The sequence below is a fragment of the Phocoena sinus genome, chromosome 7 (genome assembly GCF_008692025.1).
Source record: "Phocoena sinus isolate mPhoSin1 chromosome 7, mPhoSin1.pri, whole genome shotgun sequence".
NCBI classification, from domain to species: domain Eukaryota; kingdom Metazoa; phylum Chordata; class Mammalia; order Artiodactyla; family Phocoenidae; genus Phocoena; species Phocoena sinus.
The window spans coordinates 59,305,312-59,330,230 of NC_045769.1; the positions used below are offsets into that span (position 1 = coordinate 59,305,312).

A 24,919-nucleotide genomic window follows, 5' to 3' on the forward strand; every position below is an offset into this window, starting at 1 on the left:
ATAAAAGATTAAGAAACCTGAGTAACTTTTGAACCTCTGTGTTTAAGATCTGGTCTTTGGCTATTCTCCTTCTGAGCAAGAAGTATAAACAGCTTCCTCATATGCTTACAACTAATTTACTCATCGCTCAGGTTAGTAAACCTACAGATAATTAAAGCTGTGTTTTTCTCATTGGTTATATTACTATATAGGAAAAAATCGCTTTGTTGGGTTTTTCCAGGTATAAAGTCAAAAGTATTTTTTTTACCAAATACAATCAATTACAATTTGATTACAACTAATTTATGCCGAATTTATTAAATACTGCAGTGTGTCTTAACCTATACAAAGTTGAGGCTAATACAGTTGGCCCTCCATATCCATGGGTTCCATATCCCCAGATTCAACCAAAATGGATCGAAAATATTCAGAAAAAAAATTCCAGAAAGTTCCAAAAAGCAAAACTTGAATTTGCCATATGCCGACAGCTATTTACATAGCATTAACAGTGTATTTGGTATTATAAGTAATCTGGAGATGATTTAAAGTATACAGGAATATATGCATAGGTTATAAGCAAATACTACAGAATTTTATATAAGGAACTTGAGCATCCTTGGATTTTGGTATCTGTTGCGGGGGCGAGGAGGTGTCCTAGAACCAATCCTCCATGGATACAGAAAGACAACTGTAATGACATTTAGTGATAATTTTGCGTTTTTTAATAGAAATAATTGAATCATTACAATTTAAACTCTCTCGTAATCTTACTTTTCTGGTTAAATCTTTGCATGTCTCAATCATAAAGGAAAGAAGTTTACATTTTCTATGTAAACCTTTTCTAAATATAAGGTTAGTATTTAGAATGTTGTCATTATCTGTTTTCAATTAAATAGAAAGGCTTGTTAAAGCCTCTGTATAAAAAGTTTTTTAATCATAAACCTTGAAGTTTTAGTATAACTAGAATGCAATAGTTAATTACTCAGTAATAATTTTAAGTGAATAATTATAGTTGCTGTGAATAAAACTCATGAGTATGAGTCATATGAGTATGACTGACTGTTTTTTTATAATTTTTTCTTCAGTCTGTTGTCTGTGCTGGAATGATGATATGGCATTTTGTTTAAAGAAAGAAGTTTTGTTGGACAAATTCTGGTGTTTGTTTTATTGTACAGCTCTCTCTACAGCACCTACCTGTGGACAGGTAAGTTGGATCATGAAGAGATATTTAGGTCCCCCTCTCCTCCATCACTTGAGGCCTCAGTTTCTAGTTATCTAGTTGAAGTCTAGTAGTACAGGATTAGGGCATTCACTTGGCAGTTACACCCACTAACATAGTCTGCAAAGCTGAGTTCTCTTCCCAATCACTCCTTTTCTGCCTGGGCTCAGGTGGTTTCCAGTCACATGTCCTTTTTCTTCAGGGTCTTAGATTCTAGGCCACAGTCAGCACAGCTCCCCTTTGGAGCCATCAAGGGGGAAAGGCACTAGAAGCAGGTAGGGAAAGGAAAGAATGGGCAGAGAGGGATGAGGCATGTGAGGTGTGTCGCAGAGCTCACTATTAGAATCCAACTGAACTGAATGAAAAATTCTGGCTCTGCCTTAAGCAAATGACTTAACTTTTGCGGTCTCAGTTTTCTTATCTGTAAGCCTGGATTATCACACCTTACAGAGTTATTTTGAGAATCAAATGAAATATGGATGTTTATGCCTGGTACATGGCAGGCACTCAACAAATGTAACTGTATTATTAAATAGAGGGAAGAGCAGTAATATGAGAACGAGAAAAACAAGTGAACAAAAGGGTATGGAAAGAGAAGAATACCCAGGAAGAAAAACTATTTTTCATTTCAACTGGCCCCATAAAGGATATTCAAAATGTTTTAGCACATTGCTCTTTTGAAGTATAACATTTATTTGGGTGTGTACATTCTGGTATGTTTGTGAAACATTCAGTCTGGCTGATTTGTATTCATACCACAAATGCAAACCTATAAAATGGCACATAAAAGGAAACTGTAGAATGGTAGCACTGGTTAGGAGGCAGATGTCAGGAAGTGGCTGGGGGCGGGGTGGGGGGGCGGACAGGCCTTTGATTTCATGCCTTCAGGATCAAAGCAGGACGCATCTCAGTCAACAGTCTTTTGAAGTGAAGCAACAATGTGGCGAGGAATTACAAAATGAATTCAGTGCAAACTGGAGAAGGTTTGTGCTTTTTAAAGGCAAGTACACCTTGCAAGGCATAAGAGTTTTCACGAGCTGTCAAGTGAAAAGAGCCTGAATACTTTATTTCCAAATACAGATGAACCAACTTGATCTCTAATACTTAGGTTTATTAAGGTTAAATTTATAATGAGAATAAGAGAGCAGTATATAGATCAATCTGTCAAAAAGCCCCAAGTTTCTCTGATATCCTCTTCAAGCATGCATACCAAAATCTCTCCAAAGAAGCTGTTCTGAATTCCTTGACCTCGATGAAGAATAACCTTGAGATTATTGTGATATAACAGAATTTTAGACCTAAAAGGTCATTTTAAATCATCCTGTTCAGCCATTTTCAGTTTTACTCATTTGTAAACCATCCTCATGAATTTTGCCATATCTGCATACCACCTGTCCTTTTTTTCCACCTTAAAACTAACTCACTTTTTTTACTTTAATAAATTTAGCCTTATCTCAGTAAAATCCCAGGTTTCATGTGTTAGTTAAAAATTTTTCAAGCACATGTTAAAATAAACACATAATTAGTCAAAAAATGTTCCCCCCGTGCCACCTACAGTCACCGCACTTTCGGAAACACGGGTCTAGTTTTAAATCTTTCATTTTGCCAATGGAGGAAAATAAGGCCCAAAGAGTTTTAACTGATTCAGGCAAGAACTCTCACAGCTTCCTCAGTGAGACATCCAGGCCTAGACTAAGCCTGTTCTTCATATGTCAATATTTCACAAGGCAGGAATGAAATGATAAACGTTGAATTTTAAAGAGTGCCCTCACTACTATAACACAGTTGGCACTCTTTTGTGATTGGTTACTTGCTTCCCTGGCACTTTAAAAACCTGAAACAGTGTGCAAATGCATTGGGAGGAGCACTGGTATTACAGTGTCTCTTGAACTTGAGTACTGTGTGCGTCCTCTATAAAGAAAAACAATTCTCAAGGATCTCAGTGTTGATTTGTATTATTTCTAGCACAGTGTTACTTAATCTGTATAATCTTAAATCTAGGTATGAATTCCTTATATACAGCTAATATACAATTTTAAAACCAAAGCAGATTCACAGATTAGATTTAAACAAACTATAAGCTCAGTAACTCTAATTAGCAAAATTAATTGACATGACAAAGGATCTTATTTTGCTAATCTGAATCACAGCTTGAAATGTAAAATGCAACTCATTTTTCTCTGGGTAGGGTTTTTTTTGGTTTGGCCTGGCTCTACTTTGATGTGTGGGTTTATGACCTGGTTATCTTGCTGCTTTTCTCTTCTTCAGACTACCACAGAATGTTCATCTGGACTATGTGTTGTGATATTATTTGGCCTTCACTTGGCTCAAACTTCAGATAAAACCAGATGTAAGCCCTGAAATAACGAGACTGTACTTTGGTTGTAAGATGGTCATCCAGATGATTATCATTGCAAATAAACCAAAAAGACTTAACATTTCTCACAGAAATTTCCAGATCCCTATGGGTCCACAGATCTGAGCTTTAGAAACACTGACAGAGTTGAAGGACTTAACCTTCTGGCAGAAGGCTGGGTTTCTAGTCTTGCTGTGCCCTCTGCTGGCTGTGTAGCTTGGGCAAACCCTTGTTTACATATCTATAAAATGAAGGCATTAAAAAAAAAAAAAAAGGAAGGCATTAATTTAGAACAGTGGTCCCTTCCAACCCTAAAGTTCTAAGCTTCTATAGCTATGTAGAATTTATTAAATAAGATGTTACTTCTATAAATAATTGAGTATAAGATATAAGGAAAGCTCTTGAAATATTTGTTTTAAAACATTTGTTTAAATGTTTAAAACATTTGTTTTTGTATTAACTTTATATTATATTCGTATTAAGGTCCATCATTTAGACTTGGTGAATTTTCCCAAAACAAAACCTGTATAAGAATTGCCTGTACTTTCTTAGCACCAGCAAAGTGGGGGTGTTTTATTTTTAGAATCGTTCTGTATCCCGTTAAAAAATTTTTTTCCAAATATACTTCGATTCCAAACACATCAGTCAAAAGAACAAAATGATTTGGGCTTTTTGAAAAAAATCTTCATGTATTAAACAAGAAGATTTCAGTAAAGAAGCAATGTAGGAGGGCAAACATGAATGATTCTGAATTTTAAAAACTTGCTACAAAATCTTGGGAAAAGCATTTATGTAAAAGGAGCGAATTCTAGGGCAAGAACTACAGACTACTATTGAAATAAGCTTGGTTAAAGTTCCATGAAGTCTGATCAACATCAAGAGTAATCACCTATCTTTCAATCTCTATTTTTTATTCTTAGGCCTTCTAGCAATTTCTTTGCTTCTTTTGAAAAAGAGAGAAAGGGTACAAATTCCTGTTGGAATCCTCATAATATCTGGCTGGGGGTAAGTTGGTAGTTTTCTTTTTGCTTACATGTTCCCACATACACAGTTACTATTCATCCTCTCTTTTTTTCTCTCGCTTTTTGTTTCTCTCCCTCTAAACTCTTGTTATTATAGGATTCCTGCTCTCCTTATTGGTATTCTTTTGATAGCTGGAAAACATAATGGAGACAGCATTGACTCAGCCTTCTTTTATGGAAAAGAGCAGGTGAGAAGAGTTTATTGACAGTTCTGTTCTTGAGAATGTCTCTCTTTAGCTTCTTAATGTGTTTTGCTATACTTAAATTAAAATTAATTTTGAAAGTCTATTCCAGTTTATTGCCTATCACACTGGTGATCCTATGTCACTTTGTTAACTCACACCTCAAAATGCAGTAAAGATTTTACATGTCTATAAAAAGGAAAATGAAATTGAAAAAGAAGATTTCACATGTTTAATTAAGTCTGTTTGTAGCTGAGGATTTCCAAATATTTGAAACTTAACTGGGTCTTCTTAAGCATACTTATGAATTATGTTCCCTTTATTGGAGGAAAGGGTGATTAATTTAAAGCCATTTAATAAGTTAGCAGTAATAATAAAAGCCAAGTTCTTGACTTTCAATTGTATCATACATATAAATTTCAGAACAAAAAGTATTTGGGGAAAAAGTGTGCTTGAAAAGCTATTGAGTAGGAGGCTTCTGAGACCTGCTGAATCAGAAATTCCCAAGGATTTGTGTGGGTTTTGTTTTTGTTTTTAATTGAAGTATAGTTTGGTCTACAATATTACATTAGTTTCAAGTGTATAACATAGTGATTCAATATTTTTATAGATTATACTCCATTTAAAGTTATTGCAAAATAATGGCCCTATTTCCCTGTGCTGTACAATACACCCTTGTTGCTTGTCTATTTATACACAGTAGTTTGTATCTCTTAATTCCACATCCCTACCTTGCCCCTCCCAAAGATGTGTTTTTTAAGAACTTCCTAAAATGATTTTGATTTCTTACCCTTTTTTTCTGTTACGTAATTTTGAATTTTATTGGATTGTTGTGAGAATAAATAAGATTATCCAGATAAATGACTTAGATTAGTGCTGGCATATAGTTAGTATACAATAAGTATTAGCTATAGTCACTTATTTTTAGTATTATCACCATAACAAAGTTTCTAGTTGAAATACACTTGAACTGTGTACGAAAGCAAGCAAAATCTTTGAAGTAAAGAAAAAGTCTATAAGTAATCATTTAGATTACTTGTAGAGGAAACCAAGGACATGATGCATAGTGAAAGAAGCATCTAGAAATGTCATTTGATTACAAGCAAACCCTAATTTCTCTTCAAGTAACTTACATTCCTTCCATACTCTTCCTCTTTTTTAAGAACTACTGTTGTAGAGCATTTATAGCTATGGAGATAACGCATTTTCAACCAAAAAAGTGCCCTTAACCTCGTCTACTAAGATTTCAAGCTGGGATTGTGAAAAGTGGCCTAACGTCTCTTTGCAACGTTGACAGATGATCATCACGGCAGTCACCCTGTTCTGCAGCATTGTGATAGCCAGCGTATCACTCATGTGTATGTACCGCACCTCCCAAGCAGGACGCTATGAAGTTTTCGACCAGTCTCAAGACCACAAAGCAGCAGAGCCTGGAAGCACTGCTTTCGAGGACAGTCCAGTGCTGATAAATGAACCTGAACCTTTTACAAGTTCTATCCCAGAAACAAGTATGATCCTTAATTATAAAGAAACTCTTACATGCCTGTATAGCCTGTATCCTAAATGTTTTTAAGGAAACTTCCTTGAACTATCTTGAATATCACAGGTATTTATGAAATGAGGAATTTGAATCATAGTCAATAATAGAAAGAGCTTGCAAGTTCATTTATTAGATTCTTGTTTATAAATCTTTTGTGAGGATAATCTTTTTTTAAATCCTAAGACTTCCTTGGTCCTGAGAGTTGAGAGAAGAGTAACAACTGAAGGAAGGCCCTTTCTAGGAAACTAAGCACCTGTGTCTGTTAATTTACCAACATCGTATCAGGTAAGCACCATCAATAAAATGAACTAAAGAGGATTGATTGAAGCAGGGTTAATGGTGAAAGTTGGGAGTTGGCAAACTACAGTGGGCCATCTGTTTCTGCATGTTTCAAGAGCTAAGAATAGCTTGTACATTTTTAAAGAGTTGAAGAAAAATTTTAAAAGACAAATATTTTATGACACTTGAAAGTTATATGAAATTTAAATTTCAGTGTCATCACATGTGATTGGAACATAGCCATGCTTATTTATTTATATATTGCCTATGGATGCTTTCACGCTATATTGGTAGAGTTGAGTCGTTCAACAGAGATTCAATGGACTGCAAAGCCTAACATATTTATTATCTGGCCCTTTATAGAAAATATTCGGCAATCCTTGGTATAAGTGAAAATATGACCCTAACCAGTGACTTTGTTAATGTGTTAACGGTTATCGGATTTGCTTCAATTCGTGAAGGGAACTCAGCAATAGAGTATGCATTTTGGATTCATTGGTGCATGTGGAGATTTCATAGACATAGACCACTGTGCTAGGAAGTGTAAATGATGGTACCTATTTTGTTTACAGAGTGTGTGGAGTAGAGAGATGACTAATCTTAAAACTATTAGTTGTAAATAGCAATAAGTAAAGAAAGAGCAAAAATAAATCTCTTTTTAAAAAGAGATTTTAAAAAGCATTTTAACTAACTTAAAAGGAAGAAGATCCCACAAATCTTACTGTCTTACATTGCCTTCCTTCCTCTCTCCTGTCCTTCCTCCCAAACTGGAAGTAGATGGCATGGGGGTTAGAAACACGGATCTGGAGCCAGTCTGCCTGGGTTCAAATCTGACTCTACAATTTACTATTATTTGGTCTTAGGCAAGTTCTCTGTGCCTTGGTTTCCATATTTAATGCTGCTAATACCAACTACATAGGACTGCAGGTTCCCACTACATAGGACTGTAGTTTGGCAACTAGTGATTTACATTAACCCTGCTTCAATCAGGTCTCCTTTAGTTCATTTTATTGGTGGTGCTCACTAATTTCTTTGTCAGATCCTTTGTGATTATATCATCATAATTTCATTCTTTTGAGTCCTCTTGACTATTTTCTCTTTTAAAACAGAAGTTCAAGGATTATGTGTATGCTTTCACTAAGATTTTAAAAGCCACTTTTCTGAAGTCTCGAGTACTTTTCTGATCATGCCCAGCATCCTTTGCTTCCTCGCTTTCTTTGTGTACTCTCACATTTATCCTATAAATCCATCTACTTTATGTTTTCAGACAGGGCGTAAAGACCACCACTCTCTACATCTTCTTCTCGTGCGAGGGTTTTAGAACTGGCCACCAAAGGCCTGTGAACATGTGTGGGGAGTCCTAAACTAAGTGTCTTAAGCCCGGAAACTTCTGCTACGTCTCTACTGTCCTTTAAAAATAGCAAATAAACAGTACCATAGATGCTCTTTAAATCCTGTCATCGTCATCTCTAGCAGGAAAACTGGCTTGCACCTTTTGTATAAGTAAATGGAGAGCCAGAAGACAGCTATGGCTTATCTCAATAGAAAATCTTCTGCAGTGTTTATACTTCCCTCTCCTCTTATCTCACTGCTTTATAATTGCTTTATAAATTTTCAGTATAACCCACTAGAGTGTAAGTGCTGTGACTGACTTGCCCATCACTATAGCCTCAGCACCTAGCATGGTATCAGGTTTCCTATACATGTTTAGTAATATTTGTTAAATGAATGGATAGATGCATGGGTCGATAAGATGTGCCATGATTTTCTGAAGCTACCCTGAAAACTCCTGTGGCAAAGCACTTGTTTATTTGCCTATTCACCCATGTTCCTAGGAAAAAGGTTTTTAAACCTGTCTGGTTATTTTCCTTCCCTAAAGCCTGCTCTCTTCTGCTTTGCTAGTAGTATTAACACATAACACATTAGATGTCCAGCCTGGCCTCCCCAAATCTCAGTAATCCAAAGTAGTTCACTCCCTTCTGCCCCTCGCTACACATTTGTCAGAAACACATGATTTGCTTACACTCTAAGTGTGGAATTATAATCGAAAGGAAAATTAACCTATTTTACTATGACAGCAAAGGTTCAGTTAATAAAAGAGAAGGCCATATCATCTCTTATATGGAATCTTAAAAAAAAAAAAACAAGCTCATAGATTCTGAAAACAAGATTCGTGGTTGCCAGAGTCAGGGAGTAGAGGGTAGGAAAAATGGGTGAAGGGGGTCAAAGGGTAAAATAAAAAAGTAATAAATAAGTATGGTGTATTACTGAGCAACATACAAACATACATACATAAATGAGAAGGCTAATGGGGCACTTACACATCCTTCTTACATTTGAAGGGAAAAACTGCCATATGTGTGTGTTCCCTATACATATGTCATTGGAATGGGCTGGCTTTATATCTGTTTTCTTAACAATTTTATCTTAGTGAATTTAAGCCTTCAAATTTATGAAGGTAAGAGGGCAGGGCCAGCTGATTTCTGTATTTTCTTTTCGATTATTCTGTGGCATCGTTATCTTAAATTTAGAAAGACATTTGTAATAGCTTATTATAGATTATAGTCTTTATACTTTGAAATCTTTTTTTGTTTTGTTTTTTTTTTTATGCGTTACGCGGGCCTCTCACTGTTGTGGCCTCTCCCGTTGCGGAGGACAGGCTCCGGACGCGCAGGCTCAGCGGCCATGGCTCACGGGCCCAGCCGCTCCGCGGCATGTGGGATCTTCCCAGACCGGGGCACGAACCCGTGTCCCCTGCATCGGCAGGCAGACTCCCAACCACTGCGCCACCAGGGAAGCCCTGTTTTGTTTTTAAGAACACTACTGAAAAATTAAAGCACATTATCAATGAAAGGTTCAGCCTATGAATTGTTCCTTTTTAGTACATTAAGTTTTAATACAGTTTATCACTGAAGTTATTCTATTATAATCCATGTCAAGGAGCACCGTGTCCATATATATGAGATGTTTTAAAGGACACTGCATGCAGTTCTCTGACTATATAGAGGTAAAATTACAGCCCTATAGCAGATGTCTCAGTATGACTTGTGTAAACCAGTTTACCTATAAACCAGCAAGAGGCTTTCAGCAGTATATATCTAAAAATAAAAAAAGAATACAACTGCTTTTACTGCATCTTCTAAACTAGTAGGAAACATGTTCTTGAAAGAAGTGAGTTTTGAGCTAAACTTAGAGGAGGAGAGGGTTTGGATGAAATCTATGTCAAATTAGGCCAGGAGACTCAAACATGAAGTTTGTGGAGGACAACTAGAGAATTGTCCTGAAAGAAGGGAAGGGCCTTTGTTGAATAGTGGGAGTGGTTGGATAGGGGGAGAGGGGCCGAGTCCTAGAGAGCTTTCAAATTCAGGCTAAGGAGTTTGAATTAGCTGCAGTTAGCAATAGAGCATTAGTGCATGTTTTCAAGGAGAGATGAAATCAAAGCTGTATTTTAGGAAAGTGGTCAAATTCTTATTTCCCAAAGCACAGTGGAAACTAATAAAACAGCATGGATAAAAACATTTTCCTTAAAAAAAAAATTAATTAATTATGGGAATTCCCTGAGGGTCCAAAAAAGATATCAGCTGGAGAACAAACAAACAAAAACATTTTCCTTGTCTCACACAAAGAAGAGACAATATGTAAAAGACTGATCCTTTGTCTGCCACTCTTTAAATGTTAGCTTCTGTACAAGCACATTTGAATCCTTTTTTTTTTTTTTTTTTTTCGGTACGCGGGCCTCCCACTGCTGTGGCCTCTCCCATTGTGGAGCACAGGCTCCGGACGCACAGGCTCGGCGGCCATGGCTCACAGGCCCAGCCGCTCCGTGGCATGTGGGATCTTCCCGGACTGGGGCACGAACCCGTGTCCCCTGCATTGGTAGGCAGATTCTCAAGCACTGCGCCACCAGGGAAGACCCTGAATACTTTTTGATAGATACCCATACAATGTGGCTGTATGGAAAATTTGTGTTTGTGTATGAATGAGTTTGGGTTTTTTTTTTTTGTTTTGGGGGGTTTGGTTTGTTTTACTTGGCATCTCTTCATGCTGTCCATTCCTGTTGTGCTTGGACTCTTCCCTCACATGGTATTTTGTCTATATAGGTTGCTGCTTCTGCTCCATGGAAAATGGTGAAATATGCTGCCCATCCACAGAACCAGTAGCAAACATAAGCACCAGTGGCTCTGTGACTCCCTCGTTTGAGGAAAGTAAGTGCCTCTGGCAGGGAGCTCAGCTCCGTGCTCTGTGACGACCTAGATGGGTGGGATGGGGTGGGTAGGAGGGAGGTCCAAGAGGGAGGGGACGTATATATATACATATAGCTGATTCACTTCATTTTACAGCAGAGACTAACACATCATTGTAAAGCAATTATACTCCAGTAAAAAAATAATATAAATATATATTTTAAAAAAGAAAGAAAGAAAAGTAAGTGCATCTGGGCTATGAGGATGGGCCTAAAGAACAAAAGATTCCTTATTCTTATGCCTTAAAAGAACTTTATATAGAATTTCTATAGAAGCTACTGTTTGAGAATATTCTCAAAAGAAAGTACAAATAGTATAATAATTGTGCATACATAGGGTACTGATTTTTAATTTGCATGGAAATTTTCCAATAAATTTAACCCAAGTGATAATTCCAAGAAGTTTGCCCTAAGGACCATTATTTTTTGGGGGCTCTTGTTTTAGAAGCTGAGACTTTTCCCCCACTCCATTCCCCCAGGGCCAGGACTAATTAGTTACTGCTTAATTACATTTGGAATCCACGTGCTTTAAAATATGCCCTTTCTTATAAAATAAGAAAAATCTTTACAAGTAATAACCTTTTGGCATATAGACTAAGAGACTAAATCACACTTATGGTCTGAATTCCAAATTATTTAAGACAGCTGAATACATTTATGTGAAATTGCAGTGTACCTTCAGTTGATCATGCTTATTTTTAATCAAAGTAGAAAGGGAAACCCTAAAAAGTCCTCTTTATGATGGAGCGTACGTCAACTGTTTTGCTGTCATTATGTTTTTATATAAGAAATGTTGTGAGGATTATAAGAAACGATGTGTGCAAATCACTTAGCACAGTGAGTGGTATACAAACTAAATGCTTATTAAACATAGTAGCAGCAGCAGTAGTTGTTGTTATTATTCAGGTGGGATTTATACTTGACTGCTTTCTGCTGGCTAGGAATGAATCTTAAATAGTAGAATTCATATTTCCATAGAAAGAAGTAAAAATACATCAGAGGTTGAGCCTTCACTGACTTTCAATAGGAAACCCCTCCTGGCACTCAGATACATGTGTTTCAAGTTTTGTGTGCCTCTTTTCTAAAGCTGATATTTCTTTACATCAGAATTCCCAAGGGTTTGCCTTGCTTTTTCTTCCCTATACAGTATACCTAATAGTAAAGTCCATTAGCAAACTCAACATGTGATTTGATTCAACAACTTTTTTTAGCCCCCCAAAATCCCCTTACAATTTTCTTATCTATCATTTCTCCATTAATAATGCTGATTCCTGAAAATTTTTTTTAATTATAGGGGCTTCTTAGATCTTCTGATCCTATTTTACAAAAATTATATAGAATGAGAGCCATCATATAAGAACTTCATCTGCCCACATAATTTAGTACCATTCCTAAGCCTGAAATAAAGAAAGTCTAAAGGAAATCAAACCATGGACAAATGAGAATTTTTAGAGTTTAACAATGTGATTAATTCCTTGTCGCCAAAACACTGACACACCACAAAGGCAAAATAAATATCGCAATGTGTAAAAAAGGCAAATAAAAGATAGTAAAATTTATTTTTATCCATTTTTATAATACTTCTACATAATGTTTTAAGACCAGGTTTATTATATATACTGCTAGAATTTTTCTACACCAGTATGTACCCAAATAATTGTTATAAAATAGGATCATACTACAGAAACTGTTTGGCAGCCTGGTTTCTTTTTACTTTTTTTTTTTTTTTTTTTTTTTTTTTTATTTTTTTTTATTTTTTTTTTCTTTTTACTTTTAACCTACTTTTATTGTGAACATTCACCTGTGCCATTAGCTATTGTGCCAGACCATGTTTAATGGTTGTACATGTTCTTTTCTAAGAAGAGCCTTTAGGAAGTATAAATTTTTGTTCGCTTAAAGGTAAGAGCTGTAAAGTTGTGTTTTTTAATCTCTGACTTTTTGTAATAAGACTGTATGTTAGACTAGCATCTATTTTGTAAAAATGTTTTCCCCTGCATTTGATGCCTTAGATATCGTGGAGCTGAGGTGGGAGAATTAAAGGTTTCTTGTGAAAGGCCCCTCACTTCTCTTTTAGGCCAGAGAAGAGTCATGTTGTGATTTGGACTTAGTTCCATATGCGAACAGAACAAAGTGTATAATATTTTTTATTTGGTTTCTTAAAGGTCTTTTCTAAGGCAAATTTTAAACTCTTTAATGAAAGGCAAGTGGTAGTAGTAAATTTGTTTTGCTCTTAGCCAAAATAGGGTATTCGTGACCTATTTACACCAAGGTGTAGATTTTTACATTTTTACAAAATTACCCCAAGGTGTAGATTTATCACAGGTGACACTTGAGTTATTAATTTAGCCTTAAAAAGAGTGTGTGTGTGTGTGTGTGTGTGTGTGTGTTACATTGTTAAATAATGTAGAAGAGAACTATTGCGTACTACTTGTATTTTGGGGAGATAAAAACATTCTACAAGTAGAACTCTCCTAAAACAACATGAAGGAGACTTCCTTGGATTTCAACTAAAATAAAATACTGATTCTGAGCTGAATGTGCATATGTGGTGGTTTGTTTAGGAAGTCATTATGAATTTAAAATGCATTCAGATAAAAAGCTCTGATTACAAATTATTGTACTTACTGTTTTATAGATGAACATTGTGTGAGTCGCTGTAACTCCCAGAGCTGCATATTAGCCCAGGAAGAGGAGCAGTATCTACAGAGTGGAGACCAGCAACTGACTCGACATGTGTTTTTGTGTTTACTTCTCATCATTGGCCTGTTTGCTGTAAATGTTTCTTCTGATTTTGTTTTGGGGCCATTTCTTTAAATGTTTGGCAAAGGTTTTTTTCAGGCATCTGGAGAAACTTAGCTGCTCCTTCACATGGGGGTGGCAGTTCAACCATCTGAATCCTAATCTTGAGCTAAATGTTTTTTGGGGGGGAAAGAATGAATAATTCACATTACTCTGTTGCCTAAGTGCTTCAATGGCTTATTTTGCTTAGAATACTTACTCATCCTATGCCTTGAACCTAGAATTTGGGGTAAAACCAGGCATCTCCATGATGTGTACAGGACCACTTACTCCTAACATATTCCTTGACTGACTTCTGTGGATAAATGACTACATGGTCTCTCAGAAGATAGTCCTCAGATAAATAAACTTTTAGAAATAATTTTATATTATGAAAATAACATAACCACTTCATATAATGGATACTTACAAAATAGAGAAAAGAGGAAAAATATCCATCATACTACTGCCTTCTCTTTTTCAATACATTTTTCATGGTTCTAATAATACATTCAGATTTATGTCTTGCTTTGTGACTTATGTCAAGCATTTTCATATTGCTGCAAAGTGTTCATAACCATTACTTTAAATGGCTCCTCAATAAACCATAGAGGAAAAGCATTATAATTCACTCAACCACTTCCTTATGGATCTATGGATCATTCCTAGTGTTTCAGAATGCTCTAATAAACATCTCCGTGAAATATATTTCCTTATGATAGATTCTCAAAGTTGGGAAACCTGGATCAAAGAATATAAATATTTTTGTGCCTTTGGATGCATTCTACTAAGTTGTTTTCCAAAGAAGTAGTATAGGTTTGTAAAGTACTCTCACCAACATTGAATATTATAAATTTTTTATTTGATAATTTTATAAGTGAAATATAGCACTTCATTTTTTAAATGCATTTCTTTGATTACTAAAGGGTTTTTAAAAAATTAGTTCTATGTCCTCTTTAGTGAATTACCAGTTATTGTATACGTCTTTGTGATAGTTCAAGTGTAACTTGCCTAGCGATAGGAGATGGACCATATAACCCATGAAGAAACCCCCTTACCCTTTCCAAACTGTGATGCTCATTACATAGAATCATATCAGCCAGCACCATTTTAACTGCTGTTTAAGAACAAAAATCAAGAAGTAAGAAATGCAGCCAAGAACTGCTGCTCGGGGATGTGATTGTTTTCACTGTGTAAAACTAATTTTAAAATCAGACCTGTCTTCGGCTAGTCGAAGTCCTGATGTATTATGTAAGCTTCTGTATTATGGCTCATGTCTTCTTGCTTCAAATCTGATCAGAATAGATGCTGCTTGAATGACATCTGTCAAGAAGAGAGGTTGAAACCTCTTGTTTGAAAGACAGAGCCTCTATATTCTCTTGGTGTTTTTCCCTTTAGTTCTTTTCTTCCTAATTGTTAAGTAGATAAGTTATTGTACTATGTTCTGGATAGAGAGAAATGATTAGCTTGCTTCATTTTAAAGTACTATTTTCTCCTTCCTTTACAGAATCTTTCCAGTTGTTTATGGTGGCTATTCAACCAAGAGCCTGGGAGACTATATGTTGAGTTACAGTTTTTCTGTGCTGTGTTTAACTTTGGCCAGGTATTTATTTACTGAGAACTTTGAGAGGTTTTTGTTTTCCTGGATGGTTTGATGGTGGGGGTGGGGGGATGGTACGGATGTTGTTGTTTTCTTTTAAATCAAAAGGGTTTAGTTTGTTTGCCAGCTGCTGGTATGCGTGACAGCTGACAGCTGCTGCCGATCTCCTAGTAGAGATGAATTATTATATTGGTTAAAGTCATCAGAATGCACACTGAGTGTTTCAATCAGAAATACCAAATAGTTTTTTGCTTTGGTTTTGAGATAAAGAATGATAATTTAGCAGGGACAAGATGTTCCAAGTTCTTTTTAAACTTTGTTGTGGCCTTAATAAGTTACTTTGGCAAAATGACTTAACTTCTCTGAGCCTTTAGTTTAGCAACTTATTTTAATGCACATCATTTCATTTACATTTTGATGTTTCTTGAACGACAGGTACTTAAATCCTTTAAAAAAAATCATGTGGTATATAAATAAAATTTGACCAGGGATAGTAGATACCATTCCTTGAGAGTTTACTATATGCCAAACATTTTTAAGCACTTTACATTAATTATTTCATTTAAACATCACAAGGATATCTGCAAAGTAGACTTGTCACCCCCAGTTTAAAAATTAGAAATTAAAATTCCATGAAGAACTAATATGATAGGTGCTGTTGTCTTTGTTTATGTCACTATTAAAATGGATATTTAAGGGTAAATGATATTTTAGATATTGGGAAAATATTTTGATGTAAAAATTTAATTGTCTTCAGTCCCTTACTTTTTTTTTTAAAGATTTTTTTTTGGATGTGCACCATTTTTTTTTAAGTCTTTATTGAATTTGTTACGATATTGCTTCTGTTCCATGTCTTGGTCCCTTGGCCACAAGGCATGTGGGATCCTAGCTCCCCGACCAGGGATCAAGCCTGCACTCCCTACATTGGAAGGCGAAGTCTTAACCACATCCCTTACTTTTTAATTAAAGAATATTAGTTCCAAGATTAATTATCAGGTTGAAAAAACTACAGTACTTGAAATCATTGCGCTTGCCTATTAAACCTGAAATAATTGGCCATATGAGTTAGTTAACATTTATAAGTAGACACTCTTGCGAGTTTTTCCCTAACATTAATTTCTTGAAATATTTCCAGTTTGCTTTGCCTTTATTATGGGAGCAGAAATGGCTATATTTAGACAGACAAGTGACCTATCAGTTTATTATAGACAGACATGAGCATCCCAGGGCTACTTGATGCCCACCTCACTCTGTGATACTGTCCAAGATTTGATTTTGTACCCAAGAACTATAAAATACTAGGTTGAAAATCTTAGTCTTACTCAGCATTTTGCATTCAGAAAGCCCACTCCAAGCTGAGCCATCCCAGGACTGGGACTGACAAAGCTCCGCAAACAGAAGCTAATGCCAGGAATGTTGCATTTGAAATATTGTCTCCACAGCTTATGGCTGAAGTGCTTCAAAGGAGGGAGACAGATACAAAACCTGCTCCCATTCCATTTTTCTCTTGGGGAGTTTTGGTAGTAAGATCATTCCCTTTAGGTGGTTTATAATTTGAGGTGAAGACAGGTAGGTCCTTCATGTCATTGCATTTTCCATCCCACCCACACCAAGCTGCTCTAAAATCCTTACCCCACTGTGCCTGACAGATGGCAGTTCCCAGCCTCTCATCTCCCCAAGGCAGTCCTGATTGTCCTGATATGTGGCTAATATCTGGTGCTAGTTTGCCTCATCACTCCCAAATTCTTCAAACCCTTTCCCTAAACACTAGCCCATTTCATTTCACATAAATTTTTTTCAGTTACTTCATTATAATCAGAACCTATAGCACTTGTTAATTCTATAATTTCTGAAGTTTTAACAGAAAAATAATAAAGAAGTACGTAAGCATAATGGGAGATATTTTATTTTCTTTTTAGAAAGGGGAAAAAAGTCATATAGCCCTTAAATGTTTTCATTTTTCTCCAGTAAGCTAGCTTGCCAATGTGGTTGTTCAGCACTCACTTTTTTCACCCATCATAATTAGTAGGAAAGATGACTGGGAAGAGGTAGCCAAGGACCATACAATCATCCCTCAGTATCTGAGGGGGACTGGTTCCAGGACACCCCTCAGGTACTAAAATCCATGGATGCTCAAGTCCTTCATATAAAATGGCACAGTATTTGCATATGACCTATGCATGTCCTCCTGTATATTTTAAATCATCTCTAGGTTAGTTACATCACCTTAATTGCTATGTAAATACTTGCCAGTATGCGGCAAATTCAAGTTTTGCTTTTTGGAACTTTCTGGAATTTTTTTCCCCAATATTTTCAATCCACGATAGGTTAAATCCATGGATATGGAATCTGTGGATACAGAGGATTGACTGTACGTGCCATCAGGCACTGAACTTTAGAGGTATTGCCTGTGTGTTCTATTTAAAATGTTGCTCTAATCACTAGAGGTTTACTTCCCCAAGCAATAAATATTTTGGCTTCCATCATTTCTCTGTCTTAAAATTTATTTTAGAACTCATAAAATATAACTTTTTTTTCTTCCATAGGGATTTATTTCCTTTGGCATCTTTGGATTGGACAAACATTTAATCATCCTACCCTTCAAAAGAAGGTACGTTTAGTTTTGAAATAAAGCTGTAACTGTAAAGGTGATGACAAAGCCATTCTATTAAGATACTTATATTTTTAAACCTTTAGAAACTACTAGGAAACCACAGAAAGGTTATCTGCTGATTCACATATTTGTTTTAAATAATTGCCGAGAAAATGACAGAAGAGCTGTCATTAATCCAACATTTTAATTTGTATTTTAACAAGAATTGATGGACACTGACTTCTATCTATGCCATTAACTACATAAAGTAAAATGAAACTTGAAAATGTATTTAGAAATGGAAATAGTAGGTGATGTGCCCCCAAAGGTCTATATTTGATTGTCTTTCTTGTTTGACAACAGGATTTCTCTTTCTGTCAAACCGACAATTTATAGAAAACTCAAGTTTTCTTCTTTCTAAATTTCAATTTTTTTAAATTAACTTGGTGAAGAGTTTCTTTGAATTCAGATCAGGAATTTCTTTATGAAAAATAATGAAATGAGAACACTTCACCTTGGGGGTGGGAGGAAGTGGTGGAGGTAGAGGGGTGAATCCGTACTTCCTCATTTGTTTTCAAAGTCAAAATTAGTAGAAACTAGAAGTGCTAGTGGAATTTATCCTATTGCCTATATAAAAAGTGCCCAGTAAATGGTCCCTGGGCATTTAGCAACTAAAATATAGTTGCTAGGGTCACAGTCCGTTCACGAAAGAAGAAAAGCATAATAGGAAAGTCACTGCACTTAGTTATTAGCTTCATAATGTTGATTGGTTAAAAGAGTCAACAGATCTATTGTCTGGGCTGGCAAAACAGAATTGTTTTGTACTCCAGGTCTCACTATTTGTCTCTCTGGTACCAAAATTGGAAAATGATTAAATAATATACTTGATCTCTATACATTATTTTTTGCGTTTTAAAACAGTAGAATGTAGAATGAGAAACTTCATTTTTTGGTAGTTACTGAAATGGGTCCAGCATGTCTGGAGGGTTTATAAAATGTTCAAGTCCCCCACCCCAGCCACCAAATGCAGGTTAAATATGTTTCTGCTTCAGAGACTAAGGATGTCTGGGTGTTGTAGATGACAGCTGTGGTGAGTGACAGTTTTGGAACAGCCATATTGATGGGGTGATAAGCAAGAAGGGGCTCTCTCTCAGGGCTTTTCTTTCCTTAAAAATTGCATCCTTAAATTTTGGTTTTTAGACTTGAATTCCTATGGAACAATAAAGAAACAGCAGAAAATAGGGATTCTTCTGTTCCTGAGGAAATAAAAATGACCTGTCAACAGTTTATCCATTATCACCGTGACCTCTGTATCCAAAACATTGTGAAGGAAAGAAGGTACGTACAGGTTCTAGATAATTATATTTTAGATGATTAATTTTGGCTTGTAATCAGCTAAGTAATGTGCTTGTGACTAACTTTGTTATTGTTATTTTCAATAACACATATACACATAAAAGTTAAAATAGCTATGGGTCAGTTTATAGTTTAAGAAACAGCATATATAGCAGCCATAACACTTTGATCTTTACATTTTTAAATGCCATATAACTTCTGATTTCCATGTAAAACATGAAAACTTTAGAATGAACCAAAATGTAGCAGAATATGAACATTCACTTCATGTTGGCCATTAGTACCTCTCAAAAACCTTTGAGATACACTGTATTTAGAAGTGATTTTATATTCCCCATCTCCTAGGAGTATGCTAGTCATATGCTATTTCATATTACTAATGATATTGTTAAGAAAATGAAATGAAATTTCTATCTCTTAATTAGTTCTGCTGCTTATTTTTCACCTCAAGTCCTAATCTTCAGTCTGTGACAGCATATGTATTCTTCTAATCCTGTATGGAGTATACAGCAGGAAAAGAATAAACAGATGTTTTAGTGCCAATATTTTTGGTTGTCAAAAAAAGAGAAAAAAACAAATCATGGTATTAAGAATACTTTTATGTCTATAACTGAAAAATTGAAAATTTATGAAAATTACCATTCAGAATATTTACAAATATTATGTCACTATATTTCATTATAACTGGAGGTATCCTGGTATAGCTCGTGGAAAGGGGACCCACTGGGTGGGGACTAATACTAGAACTCAATTACTGGATCTGCCACTTATTAGCTCTGTGACATTGGGCACGTTTAAGTCTCTAAACCTTAGTTTTCCTCTTCTTTAAAATACCTGGCTCTTGGGGTTGTTTGCCTTAGATAACAAAATCTATATGATGCGCCTAGCCCAGTTTCTGGAAATGGTAAGCTATGAAAAAATATTAGTTTCCCACCCTTAAAGGCCCAAACACAATTATTTCAAAGTACCATCTATGGATAGTTTCAACTATTTAAAATTGCTTTTTAAAATTTAAAAAAAGGAACTCTGTGTTACCTCCACCAGGCCCACTGTGATTGCCGACTGGCATGGCTCTTTGCCATTTGCAGGGCTGTCAGGCTGCCTCCGTCCCAGATGGCAAATGGGCACAGGCTGGTGATGGGACTGCTCTGCATCCTGCATAGTGGCTAATCCTCTGCTGCTCTGCACAACTCCGTGGGCTGTGGTTGTAGCTGCCTGATCAGTCATCAGGAAGCAAATATTAATCACTTGGTGTCTGGATTAGAAGGTGTAGGGCTATAAATTTAAAATCAACAAGGAGGAAAAAGGCTCAGGCTCCGGGTGTAACATTCAGGCTTTTGTTTAAAGTGATGTTTGTAGTTGCAAAGCATAAATTAAGATATCCTATTACTAAGTAAAATACTGATATTACAATATTGTGATTTTGTGTACTTGAGAAATTTTTTCATGTATATTAACCTCTTTTCTAATTTTTATATGAAACGCTAATGTACATTCATTTGTGGTTAAATGCTTTAAAATTTTTGTCACCTATTTCTCATTTCATCTTGATATTCATCCACTGTTTCCTATTGTCGAGCACTTTAGTTTTTGCAGCTTAACTAATGCTTGTGGACAGATTCATGCTGTCTATTGCATACTTGTATAAAAATGAACAGAATCTACTTAATTTGTTTTTTTACACTTCTTTTTCCCTTGTTTTTTTTATTCATACCTGAGGCACCCTCACATTTGCATTAGGAAGACAAATTTTAAATAATTAAGAAGCAGATTTATTATCAAAAATTTTTTAAATCTGAGGAATCTGGGATTTCCCTGGCAGTCCAGTGGTTAAGACTCCACACTGGGGCTTCCCTGGTGGCGCAATGGTTAAGAATTCACCTGCCAATGCAGGGGACACGTGTTTGAGCCCTGGTCCGGGAATATCCCACATGCCACGGAGCAGCTAAGCCCGTGCGCCACAACTACTGAGCCTGCGCTCTAGAGCCCGCAAGCCACAACTACTGAGCCCACGTGCCACAACTACTGAAGCCCACGTGCCCAGAGCCTGTGCTCTGCAACAACAGAAGCCCGTGCAATGAGAGGCCCGCGCACCACAATGAAGAGTAGCCCCCACTCGCCGCAACTAGAGAAAGCCAGCCTGCAGCAACAAAGACCCAACGCAGTCAAAAATAAATAAGTAAAATAAACAAATTTATTTAAAAAAAAAAGTCTCTGCACTTCCAGCGCAGGGGGTGTGGGTTTAATCCCTGGTCTGGGAACTAAGATCCCATAAGCCATGCAGCATGGCTAAAAAAAAAAAAAATCTGAGGAATCTTATGGAAATTCCTCAAAATATTAAAAATAGTACCATATGATCCAGCAATTCCACTCCTGAGTATTGACCCAAAGAAAATAAAAAACACTGATTAGAAAAGATATGTGCTCCCCTTTGTTCATTGCAGTATTATTTACAATAGGCAACATATAGAAGAAACCTAAGTGTCCCTCAGTAGATGAATGGAGTAGATGAATGGATAAAGAAGACGGGGTATATATATACAATGGAATATCACCCAGCCACAAAAAAGAATGAAATCCTGCCATCTGCGACAAGGTGGATGGACCTAGAGGGCAATACACTAAGTGAAATAAGTCAGACAGAGAAAGACAAACACTGTATGATTTCACTTATATGTGGAATCTAAAAAAACAAAACAAATGAACAGACATAACAAAACAGAAACAGAGTCATAGATACAGAGAACAAACAAGTGGTTGCCAGAGGGGAGGAGGTTGAGGGGAAGCAAGAAATAGGTGATGGAGATTAAGAGGTACAGACTTCCAGTTGTAAAATAGATGAATCACAGGGGTGAAATGTACAGTGTGGGGAATATAGTCAACAACTATGAAAAACAAATCTTAGATTTATAGCAAGACAGATCTCACTTACCCTTTGCCTGCTTCTTTTTTTTTTAATAGTCATTCTTTTTTTATTTTTGGCTGCGTTGGGTCTTCGTTGTTGAGCGTGGGTTTTCTCTAGTTGCGGCGAGCAGGGGCTACTCTTCGTTGCAGTGTTCAGGCTTCTCACTGCGGTGGCTTCTCTTGTTGCGGAGCACGGGCTCTAGGTGCACGGGCTTCAGTAGCTGTGGCATGCAGCTTCAGTAGTTGTGGCTCGTGGGCTCTAGAGCACAGGCTCAGTAGTTGTGGCTCATGGGCTTAGTTGCTCCGCGGCATGTGGGATCTTCCCGGACCAGGGCTGGAACCCATGTCCCCTGCATTGTCAGGCAGATTCTTAACCACTGTGCCACCAGGGAAGCCCTGCCTGCTTCTTAATGGAGCAAATCCCTAACATATCAGTAAGATTATCTTGCTCAGGGCATGAAGAAAGGTATTGTGATAAGCAGAAAATAAAAAGTTTGATCTCAGTAATTTAGTAAAAATTGTCACTTCTTAAGAGCTTGCAAAAATATTATTTAATGCTCCTGAGACAATTAAATTATTTATTTTAACTGAGTATAACTTATAAAATATATAATTGCTATCTACAGAATGCATCTGACCATAAAAGACCATCTACTCTAAAAAGAATATTTATTTGTTGATGCACTTACATTATCTAAGTCATTTGTTTTAAGTGTTTCTGTTTTCACAAGCATTATTGGCCTATTTTGTTTTTCTCTGGTGGGTCTTTCTAGGTTCAGGTAATTTAATAAACCCTTTATATTCAGAATAGTTTCATCCCTGCCACCTTTTAACTGTCATGCTGTCTTTCCCTGTCTCCTTCTATTTTTCCTTGCTTGTCCTCCATCATGCAGTGCTGATACCAGATTTACAGAACATATGGGTGAATCATTCCTTTGACATACAGGTGTGGTGCAAAGACTTCTGTCGGGACCTTCTGTGGCTGTGACCTGGTGAGCTGGCTAATTGAAGTTGGCCTTGCCTCCGACCGTGGTGAAGCTGTGATATACGGAGATAAACTGGTGCAAGGGGGAGTCATCCAACATATCACCAACAATTATGAATTTCGGGATGAGTACTTGTTTTACAGATTTCTTCAAAAGAGTCCTGAACAGAGTCCTCCTGCTATTAATGCAAACATTCCCCAACAGGAAAGATACAAAGAAATTGAGCATTCATCCCCATCCCTTAAGACCTAAGTTATAAAGGAGACAAGCCCACATGGAGTCATATTCTAGCCCCAGATCTGTTACTTATTAGTTAGGGGACCTTGGGCAAATCACAACCTCTCTGAGCCTCAGTTGCCTCTTCTGTAAAATTTGACAAGACATGTTTCCACCCCATGCTAATATTCTGTGATTTCATGTGTATGTAAAACACACAGGAAATTGACTTAGAAAAAAGAGAAACAAATCAAAATTTAAAGTTCTGATAATGAATATAATAATTACTATAAACTATGCCAATATTTTAAAACATTGCTTCCTGCAGTTGCGTGCTATAATTTCAAAATCAATATCCAATTTACTATTCTTTCAAATTGCCAAATTTGGCAGCTGTTGGGAGGATATGGACCTTAAATTATGACCAGTTTGCACTTATTGCAAAAGATTTCATTGATTCTTATGAGAGGCCTTCTTATTCTATTTTTCCATTCCCTTGAAAATTAGTACTCATTAAAAACTAGAAGCACTTTTTTAAAAAACAAGTACTTCATCTCCTCTTGCTTTTCTATCCATTAGGAGGGAAATAAGAACCTCCATAAATATTATTATCTCTAAAATTCATCAACAGAAGTATAGTCTAACCTTTAGCTTTTGTACTAAAAGTAATAATTTGAGCAGATCCATTTAAATTTATCAGCAAAATTATTGCTGTGTGATATATCATTTCTGGTGTTTGCACAAAGCATCTCTGTGCAGAAGGACAGAGATTACCTTATGACCTATTACCTTATTCCCTGCAGTTAAAGAGAAGAAAAAAACTATGTAATTCAAGCCAAGATTTTAAAATTCTATGCCTAACATCCTATTTTTACATTTACAATTTAGTTTTTTTAAGTGTCCATGTATAAAAATTTATAAATTTGAAAATTACTAAATGTTGCCCTCTACTTAATTATTAGCTGTTAGTACTGGTTTAACTTATTTAAAACTGTTTCAAATATTTATTTGTCTCATACTTTTAGTGTCTTATACGTAAAAGCCATTTAGAAAATAATTTATAGGGTTAAATCATTGCCCTTTTTTTTTTTTCATTGCCCTTTTAATGCAACAAAAATGTAATTAAAAAAAAAAAACCTGCATGGAAGCCTAGTGTACTTAACAAGTAAATTACACATTAGTGTGTAGTATTAACCTATACCAATTTTAAGTTATAACTGGGGAATGGGGTTTTTCAGCAGAACTGTCTGCTACATAACTTAAAAAAATATATATGACCACATTATTATAACTCTTAGAATCCTCAGGAGTAAGCATAAAGCCTCATTGCTGTACCAAGAGAATTTTATAGTTACAGCAATAAAGATATTAATTCATATGCATGCAAGAAACTCAATCTCAAGTGGGGAATTTGTTTTGCTTGTGAACAAGTCATACTACACATGTTCTGTTATTTGCATGACAGGAATTGGCAGCATCTTTTTCCATGGAAGACACTAAAAGAAAACCCTGACTCAGAATGATCTGCAGTTTCAGATAATGAAAGCTTTTAAGAGATGTTTTTAGAATTAAGGATATGCTAATTTTATTAAATAAAAATATTTGTAACTTTTACTCACTCACTGACAAAGCAAGTTTCTCAATAAAATATCTATTTTAACTTGCA

General features: G+C 36.0%; 1 protein-coding gene across 1 annotated transcript in view; it reads left to right on the plus strand.

Annotated features, from left to right (window-relative positions):
• The window catches only part of GPR155 (G protein-coupled receptor 155), a 43,329-nt gene extending 18,410 nt beyond the window's left edge, over window positions 1-24,919 (plus strand). The window contains 12 exon segments of the mRNA XM_032636753.1: window positions 48-131; window positions 1,065-1,103; window positions 1,105-1,183; window positions 4,475-4,559; window positions 4,674-4,764; window positions 6,056-6,266; window positions 10,678-10,782; window positions 13,456-13,592; window positions 15,106-15,201; window positions 17,745-17,809; window positions 18,992-19,129; window positions 22,998-24,919. Coding sequence (XP_032492644.1) covers window positions 48-131; window positions 1,065-1,103; window positions 1,105-1,183; window positions 4,475-4,559; window positions 4,674-4,764; window positions 6,056-6,266; window positions 10,678-10,782; window positions 13,456-13,592; window positions 15,106-15,201; window positions 17,745-17,809; window positions 18,992-19,129; window positions 22,998-23,289 — 1,422 coding nt within the window. The 3' untranslated portion in view covers window positions 23,290-24,919.